Source organism: Pleurodeles waltl, chromosome 4_1 (assembly GCF_031143425.1).
Source record: "Pleurodeles waltl isolate 20211129_DDA chromosome 4_1, aPleWal1.hap1.20221129, whole genome shotgun sequence".
NCBI lineage: Eukaryota > Metazoa > Chordata > Amphibia > Caudata > Salamandridae > Pleurodeles > Pleurodeles waltl.
The window spans coordinates 982,266,977-982,281,405 of NC_090442.1; the positions used below are offsets into that span (position 1 = coordinate 982,266,977).

Sequence of the window (14,429 nt, forward strand, 5' to 3'; positions counted from 1 at the left end):
TGCTGACTAAAGCATCTCACCCGAATGGCAAGCAAGGCAGTATTTGATTCTTTTGGATGTGTTTTTTTTTTTACAAGTGGGCCAGGATAGATTGACTTACTCCCAGTATGACCCCACTTGCAATGGTGAACAGCTGCACTTTATGGGCTTGCGTAGGCTGCCACCAGGAAAAACCTACCAGACCCACACAGTTCTGAAAACTACACATCTGGGGGAGACCAGGGTGGTGTGCTTTGCATCCATCCCACATAATTTCCTTACTAACAATGCCCTTCAACCTTCAAATGTTGACTAAAAACAAAAGAAAAAAAATCCAAAAATGTCTGTGATGGAAACTTCTGGAATCTGCAGGAATCCACATAATCCCTACCACCCAGCATTGCCCCATTTCCGCCGATAAAAATGCTGTGCCACTTGTGTGGTTGGGCCTAGTGCCACAACAGGAAGGTATCCAACCAATGCCATTAGGAGTCCCCAAGCAAGGCATCCCATTGCCCTCGGTTTGATAAGTTCCTGTCGAAGGCACTAGTACCAGCCACACAAGTGAGGTACCATTTTTATCAGAAGATTAGGAGAATGTTGCATGAAAGGACATTTGTGGCTCTGTGCAGATTCCAGAAATTTCCATCTCAGAAATGTGAGGAAATTACATTTTTTTTAGATTCACTTTTAGGTTTGCAAGGGATTTAGGGGAACAGAACCTGGTAAGAGCCACACAAGTCACCCCATCCTCGATTCCCCTAGGTGTCTAGTTTTCAAAACGCAGAGGTTTGCTGGGTTTACCTAGGTGCCGGCTGAGGTACAGCCCAAAATTCACAGCTAGGCACATTGCAAAAAAAGGGTCAGTTGTGATGTGTCCATGCTGCATTTTGGGCCTTTTCGTGCCACAGGCACTAGCCCTACCCACACAAGTGAAGTATAATTTTTTTGTTGGGTGACTTACAAGAATGCTGTGTGGAAGGAAGTTTGTGGTTCTGTGCATATTACAGAACATTCTATCAAAGAAGCGTGAAGAAAATGTGTTTTTACACAACTTTTGAGATTTGCAAGGGATTCTGGGCATGATAACTTGGCAAGGACTACACAAGTCACCTCATCCTCGATTCCCCTAGGTGTCTAGTTTTCAAAAATGTACTGGCTTGCTAGGGTTCCTTAGGTTTCGTTAAGTTTCCCTAAGAGCTGGCTGAGCTAGAGCAAAAGCCACAGTTAGGTAAAACTGGTTAGTTGTGCGTAGAAAAATGTGATATATCCATGTAGTGTTTTGGGCCATTTCCTTTCGCAGGTAAACTGTAAACTTCGCACTTGTATAGTGCACTACTCAGCCATTAGGGTCTCAAGGCGCTGAACGCATACCGCTGTGGAGCCCCTCCTGGCTTTTCCGTGTGAGGCGCCCACTCCTGGACAGCCCCAGGGTGAAGCCAGGCATCCAAGCGCTGTGAGGGCCATTGTGGAGATTAAGCAAGCTACTGACCAGAGTTACAGAGTGGGACCCATCAATTAGATTAGGCACGAGGCGAGAATTATCTGGTCCAAGGGAATTGAGCCCAAGACCCACCGAGGTGGGAATTGAACCCTGGTCCCAGGCCAGATCTCTGCATCAGGGTCTGCTGCTCTAACCATTGTGCCACACTTCCCCAGGTGCTAGTCCTACCCACACAAGTGAGGTACCATTTTTATCTGGATACTTGGGGAATGCTGAGTGGAAGGAACTTTGTGGCTTTCTTTAGAAACCAGAACTTTCCATCACAGAAATGCGACAAAAGTATGTTTTTAGACATATTTTGAGGTTTGCACGGGATTCCGGGCAACCAAACCTGGTGAGAGCCATATAAGTCACCCCTGGGTATCTAGTTTTCAAACATTTGCAGGTTTGCTAGGTGTCCCTAGGTGCTGACTCTGCTAGGGCCCAAAACCCACAGCTAGGTTCATTGCAAAACACAAGTCAGTTTTCAGTGGAAAAATGTGATGTGCACCCGTTGTGTATTGGGCCGCTTCCTGTTGCGGGCACCAGGCCACCCATACAAATGAGGTGCCATTTTATTATTGGGGGACTTGGGGGAACACAGAATAGTGGAACAAGTGTTATTACCAATGGCCTTTCTCTCCATGTGTGCCTTCCAAATGTAAGAGAGTGTGCAAGAAAAGTCATTTTGAGAAATGCCCTCTAATTCATATGCAAGTATGGGTACCCACAAATACATACACATTTGTGCAACTAAAAACTCTGCTTCTAAACTCCATATTTTGTGCCCATTTGAGAAATACATAGGTTTCCTTGACATCTATTTTTCACACTTTATATTTTACCAAATGAATTGCTTTATACCTGGTACACAATGGAAAACCATTGCAAGCTGCAGCTCAGTTGTTGGCTCTGGGTAATTTGGGTTCTTGGTGAACCGACAAGCCTTATATATCTCCTCAACCAGAAGGGTCCAATGAACACAACAGTATACCACTTTCCAAAATATGCCATAGTTAGAAAAAGTTACAGATGAAAACAGACACAAATGGCTGGTTTAGTCAACTCTATTTCTTTTTTTTTTTTTTTTTCAGCTGTAACTTTCGATAGGAAAACCTAGAAGGTCTACACAAATGACCCTTTGCTGAATTCAGAATGTTGTCTATGTTTCAGAACTGTACAGCTGTCCGGAATCCACCATTGGTTTTACACCCATGTCTACCATTAACTGGAAGGAGGTTAAAAGCACAAAAATAGGAAAAGAGGGTTGTGTCCTAGTAAAATGCCAAAACTGTGTTGAAAAATATGTTTTTCTTTTTCAAGTTTGCCTATTCCTGAAAGCTGGGAAGATGGTGATTTTAGCACTGCAAAACCTTTGTTGGTGCCATGTGCAGGGGAAAAAAACAGATGCTTTGTTCTATAGCACTTTTTCCCCATTAAAAAAAAAAATAGAATAAATTGCTGCATTTTGGCAATTTTCTCGGTCCCCTTCAGAGGAATCCGCAAACCCTGGGTACCTTTAGAATGCGCAAGTTGTTGGAAAGAAGGACACTAATTTGTCCTAAATAGCTTATGTTGATTAAAACCTATGGATGCCTAAGCATGAACTACCACAAATAGCCAAAACATGCATTTGCAATGCAATAGGTCTCGCTTTTGTGAGAGTTAGAGCTACTGGCACTGTAAATTACAATGTATTTTACCTATGTGTCTGCAGGTGGACTGTTTTTTTTAATGGTTTAATACAGTGCTCTCAACCGTCCCAGGTTTTTGCACGATTTGTTTACACAATCCAGGTATATACTTAAAAATCTGAGATTTGTCATGATTTTATAATGTAATAAGGAAGACTACTAATCCGAAATGCAAAGAAAAGCCAAGACTGGATGAGGGACTTGCCTGGATCTTGGAAACTGAGCGTCCTACTTACAATATTGTATTGGCCGATCTATATAGTGCTTACTATCCCTATGTGAGGGTACTAAAGCGCTTCCTTGCTTGGGTAGCATTCTATACTGTGTAGAGTGTGTGGCTGTAAAGTGTTATGCTTGTTTCGGTCGCATAAGGTAAGTATTTCCATGTCATACGTGATGATCACAGAGGCAAGGTTATGGCGTTAATGGATGCAGCAGGTAGCAGTGTGGTGGAAGCAGCATGGGAAGCAGGTGTGCAGGTTTGTTTTTTTCAGTAAGCTGGCAGCTTTGAACAGCTCTGCATGTCTAATAGTATTTCCTAAAAAAATATATATATTCCAATAAGCTGGTTTTCACGAAGGCTCGTCCATTGTAAGATTTGTGGTTAAATGTTTATGGTGCTGAGCAGGTACAGGTAAGAGGGAGAGATGGTGGGGGGGGGGGAACGGCCAGGAAGGAGTTTGTCACTGTAATCCCATAAGTGATTACTATTGTGAGAAGTGAAGAAGAATCGGACAAAGTATGAGGGAACCACAGTTATACGTTTTTGTTGCAGAAAGAGCAACAACACGGAGAAAATGTAAAAATCTGTCTCCACAACTGATTTGATATAAATACGGTGCAAGGAACTGATAACAGTATGTATTTTCATTCCACTCACACAAAGTCAGTAAGAGTGTGTGAGGTGCAGCTAATCTTATAGGCTCTTGCTGAAAAAAATTCCGCCCACGGGCCCAAGCCTCCCAAGCATTGATAACATCGGACCTTAGTAAAGTATGCAAGGCTGGGGTTAAATTGTGTATGAAGCTTGTACCACGCAGAGCCCAAAAGCGCCAGCATGTGCATTACCTTGTGGTCTCAAGCCAATTGCGCCTAGTACACCTTCTGTCTCCCCTTTGCCATACATGAAATTGGTATCCAGCTGGTCAAACCCCCGGGCCATGAACTCCTGCAGCACTGCAGCGCTCCTGTTCTGATCCAAACTGGAGTTGAAGGCATTGGTACCCAGGACAGTGGTCGGTAAGGACCGTGCTGTGAGCGCTAACAAGGAAGCGAGGCGGGACATCCAACTAGCAGTCTCCTAATCTTCGGCACAGCCGATGTACTGAACACAACATCTTTATGGCAAGCCCACAACATGTACGTAATTTGAGGATACGACACCCCACAGCTTTATGGGTTGTATAGTTTGTTTGTAGCATGTTAGCTAAAATGTAAGTACTTCTAAATACATACAAAAGTACAGTGTTTGCAGTGGCTGCATTTCGATTTTAGGTTATTTTGAAGCATAGCAGCCAAGTTCCCCTGGTCCATGCGTAGGGTGACCAGGTTTTCAAAACAAACAAGTAATTAAATAAAAAACTGAGTAAACAAAGTGAAGCGTCCCACACTGTAACAATTAAAGGAGCTTGAATGCCTCATGTGCTCCACGGAAATGTAGTAGAACAGAGAGAAGGTGTGGTACAATGACTTAAAGCTACCGACTTTGGAACTGAAGACCCTGGTTCAAGGTGCGTCGTCCACTCAACATTACTTAATCTCACGTGCCTACAAAAAATGAATATGTCCTTGTGTAATGTGCAAGGTACTTATGTAAGGCCTCCAATACCTTCGGGTGGAGTTTGGGCTACTAGCAAACAAGTAATTAAATAAACACACCGGGGCAGGCACACTAGGTAAACAGAATCCAAAACAAGCAAACAAGAAGCGCCCATGTAGATACAAGTTAGGCGTGCGGCAGAAACAGAAAGAAAATAGTCCCTCAAGTCAACAGATACCCATACAAAGCATAACAAAACATATCTGTCTGGTGTTCTAAAGGCGGGCTAAACACCCGAAAACGCATGGAGTATGCATGCCTTTCACAAATGAAATCAAAAGAATTTTAAAAGGCAAGCCCATGAACAAATGAAAGTGATGGGTGTGGTTAAACCCCCCCAGAATATATGACAATGGGTCGGAAGTGCTTGCGCACACAAACTAAAAAGGTTTAGCACAGGGGGAGAAAGGTATAGCAGTGAAGGGGTTAAATAGTTAATTGTTTACACTCTAAATAACTGGCTATTCCTGGATACGCAAACCACTTTTAGTGAGCTGTTCTACCCAGGTGATGTGACAACCATGTGTAACATTAAAATCAACATCACAAGAGCAGAAATATGAGAATAATTCAGTAATTTCACTTTGGCATAAGCTATCACATAAATTCTACTTTAAAACAAACCTAGTCATGCACAGGACCTTTTACCTTGTTCCATTTGTTGTGACTGAAGCACTTTGGATCCTCGAAACAGAAATTCGCATTTTACTGTGTGCAAATGACCTTGATGAATCATCTAATGAAGATGTAACTGAAGATGGTTCAACAAGAGGATCAGGTAAACTTATTTTTCGGTTTGTCCTTCCAGCAACTTTATCTGACATCGGCTTTACCTGGCGACGAAGAGCTGTAACCTATAGATGTAAACATTTCAATTATTACTCTTTGTAACAGTTACTTAAAAAAAAAGCAAAGAGAAGGGAAGAACAGACATCACAAAGGTTAATACCTTACACAGTCTTAGAAAAAGCATCTAGATTAGCTAACCATTTTCTGAACTATACACAACCTCTAAATTACCATATTCGCAGAAATAACATATTTTGCCTTGTCTTTTTAAATATTGTTTAATATTGAACAGGTGTTATTTCTAAGAAATGACCAGATGACTCACATGTAATTCCAAAATATCATCAGATAAACCCCTCTGAAGTGGAAAAGTACAAAATTGTTATTAAAAATAATTTCAGCTACGTTTATTTTATCAATGTGCAAAATGCAGGGCACTTGAGAACAAAAAAAATAATCTAGACTAACATTTGTTGCCTTCAAAACCTGGTTGAAGGCTCAGGATGAATACTGTTGTACTTTGAGAAAATCTAATTCATTTTTTATCACTTCTTCAAGAACAGCATGTTTACAAACATACGTAGACCTTCAAGATAAAAAAACAAAAACATGTGACTATCATGTAATAATAGGTTTACATAGTCCCACCATCTAGAGGATTCACAATAACATCTTAGTTACTGAAAATAGTGGTATGGACGAACTAACCCATCAAGAAATCTACCCAAAATCCACAATCTCTCCCATTTAAGATGTTACCTTGAAAACGTATTGTAATTAAGGGAAGTTGCTTATTTGTAAACCTAGTTCTCCACCATAGCAATCTTAAACAAAACACTAAATACTTTCTTCTTATGGTTGGGGCCCCATAACTACTAACAAAGAAAAGTATTATACCCATGATTATTTTTATTAAAATAAGTACTTTTCGGCAATAATAAATAAATTACTGGAGTGTGAAGTGATAACTCCACGGGAGGCTATGGATTTTGAAAGAAGGTAGGCTGTGATATGGAATGATTTGCATGGAAATTAGACACCACAGTTATTTAGTTGTTTTTTTATAATATGGTATACAGTTCCTTATACAAATGTTTGGATTTTGATTATTCCTTATGTACAATTTGATGATGTTGAGAAACAATATGATGCAAGGCAAGCATTCTGAAATTCTCTGTCTTTACCCACATATGTGAGATTCCCAAATCTAAACTGAGCCTGAATTTGTGTTTAACTCATTCTTATTAGACAGCAACAATGATACAGGCCCCTGCCCTGCGCCCCCTACACCTCCACCCACCCAAAACCAATAAAACTGAAGAGACTTTTAGAAGGAATTACTGATGCTTGGAACTTCAACTAATTTTGTAATCATTTTTTAGCCACAGAAAGTCAAGCAGTTCCTGTAGAATTTCCATTACAAGTTATTTTGCCACTGCAATGGCAGATGTAGTGTGTTGGGCCTACAGCTTATTTCATACAGCTGAAGGTACTTGTAGAGACACAGAGACAGGATTATCTTGTAATACTGAAGAAAGAATAAACCTTCATTGAAAATCTTAAATTAGTCTTAGACAATTTGGACTGCAAGATGAAATACTTACATTCATGGACTCCTGACCAAATTAAACTTTTCTTAAAACATTCAATTCCAAGGTTAAGCCACACTTGTGACATCAGTCATTATATGAATTTAAAATTATACAAATCAATGCCGGAGATTTTAGATGATACACAACTGGAGAAATATTTATTCTTCAATTTAAATCATGGACTTAGGCAGACAATACTATCACTCAGGCTGGGGGTGTTACCACTCAATGCCTATTACATTCTGTGGTCTAATTCTACATATAGGACAGGTCTGAGTGAGCTGTGCCATGGAGGAATCCAGTATTTAAGACATGCACTTTACGTCTGCCCTGCAGTCTCAGCAGTATGCCATTTCAATATACTTCCTTCCTATTGTAAATTTAGCATAACAAGAAATGATGAACTGACTAATTTAATATTGTCTCCCTTGGGTGAATATGTATGTTACAATATTTTTAATAATTTAAATTCTTCCTTGAAACTGTTTTAAATATTTTATGTAAGTGTAGTGATGAAATTGCATCACTGTTGTGTTTATGCTGTTGAACCCATTTGGGGTCTTAATCACTTTGCTAGGGAAAAGTTGAGGATGCTGGTATTTAATCTACAAACTCAATTGCCAGAATGATGGGGAAAGCACACCGTTTGATAAATGATAATTCAAATATATTGTGCATTTTAGTAAATAAAGTTCTGATCAGACCCTTCCCCCCAGGCTAATGCGATTTTATGGTTTGCAAATAAATTGTGAAATGGTCAATTTTGTAAACGTCTAGCAATCTGTACAAGATTTGACCACAACAGTTAAAAAATACAACTGTCACTTAAAAAAAAAATATATGCTGATCCTTCCTTTACTGGCTCAGCAGCTCAGCAGAGCCAATAAAAGGAGGGTGAGCAACCGGTCAGCTAAAAACAGAGGTGTTAAGTTGGTCTTTCACCTGCTGTTATCAACCTGCAAGTGCACAGGACACCCCTCCTGTGCTAGGGCATTGTGGCCTTGCTCCCTGCATATCTCACCAAGCCCACTTCCCTGTGTGTCATGCCCACCACCTCCCTGCTGCTCCTTCACTATTCTACACCCACAAGCCCCCGTGCTCCTTTGCCCTTAAATGTATCCTGCCCCAACACCTCCATCCACCCCACCTCTTACTTCCTTTGTCTCTAGGACACTCATCTATCTCCCCTCATCCACCTCCCTGGTCCCCCTCCTCCCAGCCACATGAGTAATGTGTGCCTTCATCATTCACACCCCTGCTGCCCTGTGCACGTTCAGAATGGGGGCTGTTGAGGCCAGAAAGCAGAGTTTTCAAATTTAAATCTGCACACTCTGGCACAAAACAACCTCCAGTTCTGAGGCTCTGTCCTGATGGATACTCTGCCAGGTCACAGACTGTGACTTGGCAGTGTTTCCAGCAGTGACATACCTAAGGCAGAGATATATTTTTATGACAGGCACATTTTCTGACTGCTGCAAAAACACCACATATTTTGGGGCTTTGGACCACAAATGTAGTTTTTTTGTCACAAAATGTTCCATCCCAGATGCAAATTCCTGGGGGTGGTGGACATGTCACTCTCTGCAGTCAGTCCCAAACCGTTTGCCATTACCCTCCACTTTTGGCTGATTTTGTTTTTGTTTGCCTTAGGACTCTGTACACGTTATCACTGTTAACCAGTGTTAAAGTAAAGTGCTTGTGCTCTCTCCTTTAAACATGGTAAAATGGGTTATACTTAAAATTGGCTTATTTAGTTTACTTATAAGTCAACTGCAGAGTGGTTTACCATATACCCATGGCCTGTAAACAGCCCTTTTGTACCACCCACTTAAGTCGCACCTTAAAACCTGCCCAAGGCCTGCCATTGCAGTCTAAATGTAATTTCAAACTGCCATGTTGACTTGGCATTAAAATCATCTTGCCAAGCCTTAAACATGACATATACGTCACCCCTAAAGTAGGCGCTAGGTAGCCCATAGGGCATGGTACCATGAAATTAAAAGGTTTGGCAAGTTTTACATGTCCTGGTAGTGAAAAACTCCCAAACTCGTTTTTTACTACTGTGAGGCTCACTCCTCGCATACAATAACATTGGGGATTCCTTACAACATTTAAAAAGCTGTAATTTCCAAATGGGAGCGAGTAGCTATGTCATGCTTGATGTAGTGAAAATCCATATTTAATTGCAAAGACTAGTGTTTGATCACAATTTTAAAAAATGGCACTTTTAGGAGGCTGACATTTTTCTACCCTTAGCCCTGTTGTGCCTATAGCCTGGCCTGCATCACAGCCCTGTTGTGCCAGTAGCGTGGCCTGCATCACATGACAGATTGTAACTTACCGTTGGACTTTCCCAATTCCTCCCAGAGTCTCACACAATAAAGGGATCAGGTGTGCCTAAATGCGTCATCTGCTGAGCACAACCCCACTTGAAACTAAGTAGCCTGTACTCTGCCATCACACAAATGGCCTAACAACCTCACACTGTACATGCAGCCAGCTTGGAGCCATGCACCTCAAGTCACTATCTCAGAGCTTCTCCCAAATTCCAGAAAGAGGGCACCAGGGTATATAAAATGTGGGTCTTAGACACCAATTCATCAGCACACTTCTAGACTTGTGGATACTCTGCAAAGAAGAAGGCCTGCTGTGCTGCTAAAAAGACCACCACTCTGCTGGACTGCTGACCTGTTGTTGTCTTTCGACCCGGCTGCCTATGCCTGGAAAAGAAGAACTGACCCCGCAACTTCATCTTGAACCCAGGGATACCAGAGTGACTCCAAGGGCTAGTTTGCTGGCATCCTGATTTGAGCCTCAGGGACATTAAAGGCTGCCCAAAATCCTGCACCAGTATTTGGACCCAAATTAAGTGAGTTTGTGACCACACAAGTGGTGTCCTGAGGTCCTTGATGTGGCTCAGAGAGCTGTAATCAAGTTTTTGGGCTCCTTGCGACCGCAAAAAGGTTTGTTCGCACTGAGATCTCGCAGCTTGCACCATGACTCAACACAAAGCTCCATCAGCCCGACCCTTCACGCTATAACATCGAACGCCCAAAGGGACTGCCAACATGAAGTTCCAGCAATGCCTGTCTGCAACTCCTGGCCTATTCTTCGCGTTACTCAGGCAGCCTTCCACAATGCTCTCTGTGCTCCTCGTGGTCCACTGCACTGCAAACTGGACTCTTGGTACGAATTCGAGAAAGTAAAACATCACCAGGACTAACAGGATGATGGTAGTCGACCTGGGCTTCATCGCAATAGGCCTGAAGTTATGTGTTTGACACAGTCCAGCATGGCCATAATTAGCGTTGTGTGGTTTTTTGGCACTATTTTCAGCAAAATCTTTTTTTTTTTAAATCATATATCCGGTTCTACAGATTGGATTTTTGTCATTTTGGTGTCAAATAATGTATTAACATTTACTCTTTTTTTTAATTGGTTTGGGATTTTTCTTGTGTTGTGTTTTCACTTTATTACTGTTTGTGTGCTGCATAAACACTTTACACATTGCCTCTAAGTTAAGGCTGACTGGTTTTTGTACTGAGCTACAGAGGGTTGTAAACACAGGTTACTTTTTGTGGTTCACATTGCAGGGGATTATGACTGTTGCTTGACCAGGGCTCACACCCCTGTCAACCAACCATGCAATTTCTAACAGGTGTCCTTTCAGCTGCAAGTGCCCAAAGTAAAGGTTTAGTGTAACATGTCATTCCGAGCTGTGGAGTTGGAAAATTATGAGCAGGTGAACGATCAGAGATTATTTATTGCGCCAACATTTTGTACGGATTCGGTGTGCGGGAAGGGAGGGTCTCAAAAGGCAGACAAGTTAATATTTTATTCTTAGGTGGTGGGTCATGTACTATCTTTCCCCTGTCAGTTTACATCATATGTTGTCATTCTGACAAATGCCAACCCCTTCTAATTTGAAATACTAAAGAAGATAGTACAGGCCTAATGAATAAATCTCCTTTTTGACCTATGCAAAAATAAACAAAGCAAACGTATTAGTTGGCTTGATGTTTGAATGGTCCGAAGAGTAGCATCTTTGGATGGGATTCTGTAGCACTTTTAGATACATTGAATTAGAGGCTGCTGCCCATCGCTTGGCAATGAGAGGCTAAACACAAACTTTAAGGTGGTGCCCTTAGGTCTTTTTTTTTTTTTTTTTAAACATAGACCACCAGGTCCGAGGTCAAATTCTAATTCGTGTATTCCCAATGTGAGAGGTTATTCCGAGCTACCAGGTCCTACCACAATCAATTCGGGCAGCTACAATTTGTAAGACTCTAGTTCTTATCCACAGCAAAAGACTTATCAAGGAAGTCCACAGAAAGTGATGGGAAACTACCTTCTTAAAGAGAGAACAAGTTCAAATGTTGGTCTGCAAGAAGAGATTTCATGTTTTATTTGCTTTGGATGTCTACCTCCTTGAGGGATTATACATAGGCAACATAAATAGGGTTCTGGAGACCAATCCTATTCTGGAAAAGGAAGGCAGGTAAATTATCACCCTCACTATAAGAATAACCGATATTGAGCCTGTAGTTACAACTAATTTTAAAACCACGTTCTCATCCATGACTGATCAAGCAAATTCCAATAGAGAGAGCAACCTTAACTTAAACATATATACTCGAACATAGCAACCTAATCTCAACACAAACCAAACATTTTGGGTTAACATTATGAAATCTAGCACAGAGAAAGTAGAAATTAGGTGGCATTGACTAGTTTTCCTCATTAAAAAGTCGGATACGGTTACTTTGCAAGAAATATTGGCTACTGATCCAATACACCTGAATGGTTTTCAATCCTTTCATGTGGCAACAGTTAGCCAGAGGTGTGGGCTCCATTCGGGGGCACTGACATTGGTTTCACTGCAACTATTACCATGTCAACTATCATGTGTCTGTAATTAGATAATCATAATTCAAACAATTTCTGGAGATTGAGTTAGGCTTCCAAGTGGGTTCCACGTCTTAATCATCAATTACATAGTATTTTGTGTGGACCAATTTTAGCTCCCTATTTAGTAGCCCTCTGTACATTTTTGGATTACACATTTGACATGGATTATTTGAATTGCATACAAAGGTTACTGTCATAATTATGGGGGTCATTAATGCAAAGTTCAGTAAATAAACAGAATTCTAGTAGATTCCACAAGAATAGAGTTTGGATGAGTATCTTTGAGCACCAAAAAGGGTAAGGTGGGGAAAAGATCCCTAAGGGAAGCTTTTATAAAAGTTTCCCAAAGTGCATAAAAGCTTCAGACTCTGTTCCAGGGACATGCTGCTACTCAATGCTTTTGTAGAGGGAAACTTACTTAGCAATATGGATCACATTAGAATTTCTATTTATTTTTCAATGTATGATAAATCTTTTGAGGTTATAGAAAGATATAAAACAGAAATGGGGCTTAATTATGTATTTGGCAGAAAAGGTACAGCTGTCGAAACGGCATTGGATTCCCTGGCTACCAAATTGGCGGTCCGCCCTTCAAATTACAATGTTGGCGGGTTGCTAAACATGGGACTGCCGGAGTCCCGCCGACTCTGTCAGTCGACCACCTCGACGGCAGCAGGGTGAAAAGCAACTGTCAGAGGGTGGTAGAGACAAGGTTCCCGCCGTCCGGCTTACGAAGTGCCATACCTTCGAGCCAACTGCGGCGGGGAGACCGCCTGCTTCGAGATGGCAGAATCAAAGGAAATGGGGTGCAAACTCATGCATTTCCTTCTTTTCCCTTCAGTCTCTGTAGTGGACCCCTTCGCCCAGGGCTCCCATTCACAGCAGCAACTTGACCCTGGAAAAAAAAAACCCAGTCAGGGCCGAAATCCAGGTAAATATGTTTTGCACTTTTCTCCCATTGACTGGACTGGGCACATATGGTCCGGACTTCAGCAATGGAAAAGTACTCATTCAAAGTATTTTTACACCTCATGCATAGGTGTATATTTTACGCTTATTTAGTCAAAATGTACAGACCTGCTAGAAACACATTAAAAATATTACTTGAATTGCTGACCGTGTCCTGCACCAGTCCCCCACCATCACAAACACTGCTGCTGTGCCAGGAGAGACAGTAACTACAAAGGGCAAAAGACCGCTGAGTCCATAGAGTACTTGGGACCACCGCCACAGCAGAATGGTGGCCAGACCCCCAAACACTTAACCAGGCCCATAGTCACTTAACTTTGTTACTTAAAAGCAAGAGGGTCCTAAAACCAATTCAGGCAGCTCAGGCTGAAACTGTTCATGGTGGAGTGAATACAGTTAATATGACCACACAAATTGTCAGGAACACTTCACGTTCTCATTATTAGATGCTTAGATCCCACTTTCACTGATAAATCAATTGTAGAGCAATTTAATAAGATTAATAGTGGGACACTGCTGTCCTTGAAAGCCAGAGAGACAGGGTGGGTGTATAGGGGGTAGTACATAGTATAATGAAAGTTACAGGAGTGCAAAGCACAGTCTTTGGAAAGCTATTGGTGAGTACCCAAAGTAGGGTGATAATATTGTTGAAAATAAGTGCTTACAAAAGAGCCGTTTGTAATGCCAAACAAGACCTTAAGCTGAAAGCACTGGAAAAATAAATCAGAATGCAGGGTCATAAACTGCAGGTCATTCTGTAAGGCTATATCAGGAGTGAAACAGTAGAATTTATTACATGGCAAATCATGAAGCTGTTAAAATTCTCAGTTCATTAGCTTTTATGGGAACAGAGTAGCACTCACCTTAGCCACACCAAAGTCCTCTAAATTAATCTATATTTAAGTTGTAGGAGTTTGGGAAATCACACCGGGATAACCCTCCAAACATGTGCCCGGACTCGGATATGGTACTAGCTGATCTTTCTAAACATTGAGCGCTGTGGTCCTACCCATACTGACCACACCCTTCAATAAGCTTTGTTCCGTTAAACACCTTCCCAACACTTGAAGGTTTGTAATTGAACCAATAGACACAAAGAGCAACAGATAATTTCCTATGTAATTATCATGCAATATTCCTTCTAAACACCTTCTTCAACCTCCTGGGAGAATACGCAAGGTAAGATTAGAAGAATG

General features: G+C 41.4%; 1 protein-coding gene across 12 annotated transcripts in view; it reads right to left on the bottom strand.

Annotated features, from left to right (window-relative positions):
• The window catches only part of KIF21A (kinesin family member 21A), a 725,937-nt gene that overhangs the window by 325,560 nt on the left and 385,948 nt on the right, over positions 1-14,429 (bottom strand). For all 12 annotated transcript variants that reach the window (XM_069229749.1, XM_069229747.1, XM_069229752.1 and 9 more), the window contains one exon: positions 5,624-5,829. In XM_069229749.1, coding sequence (XP_069085850.1) covers positions 5,624-5,829 — 206 coding nt within the window. The remainder of the gene's footprint in view (positions 1-5,623; positions 5,830-14,429) is intronic.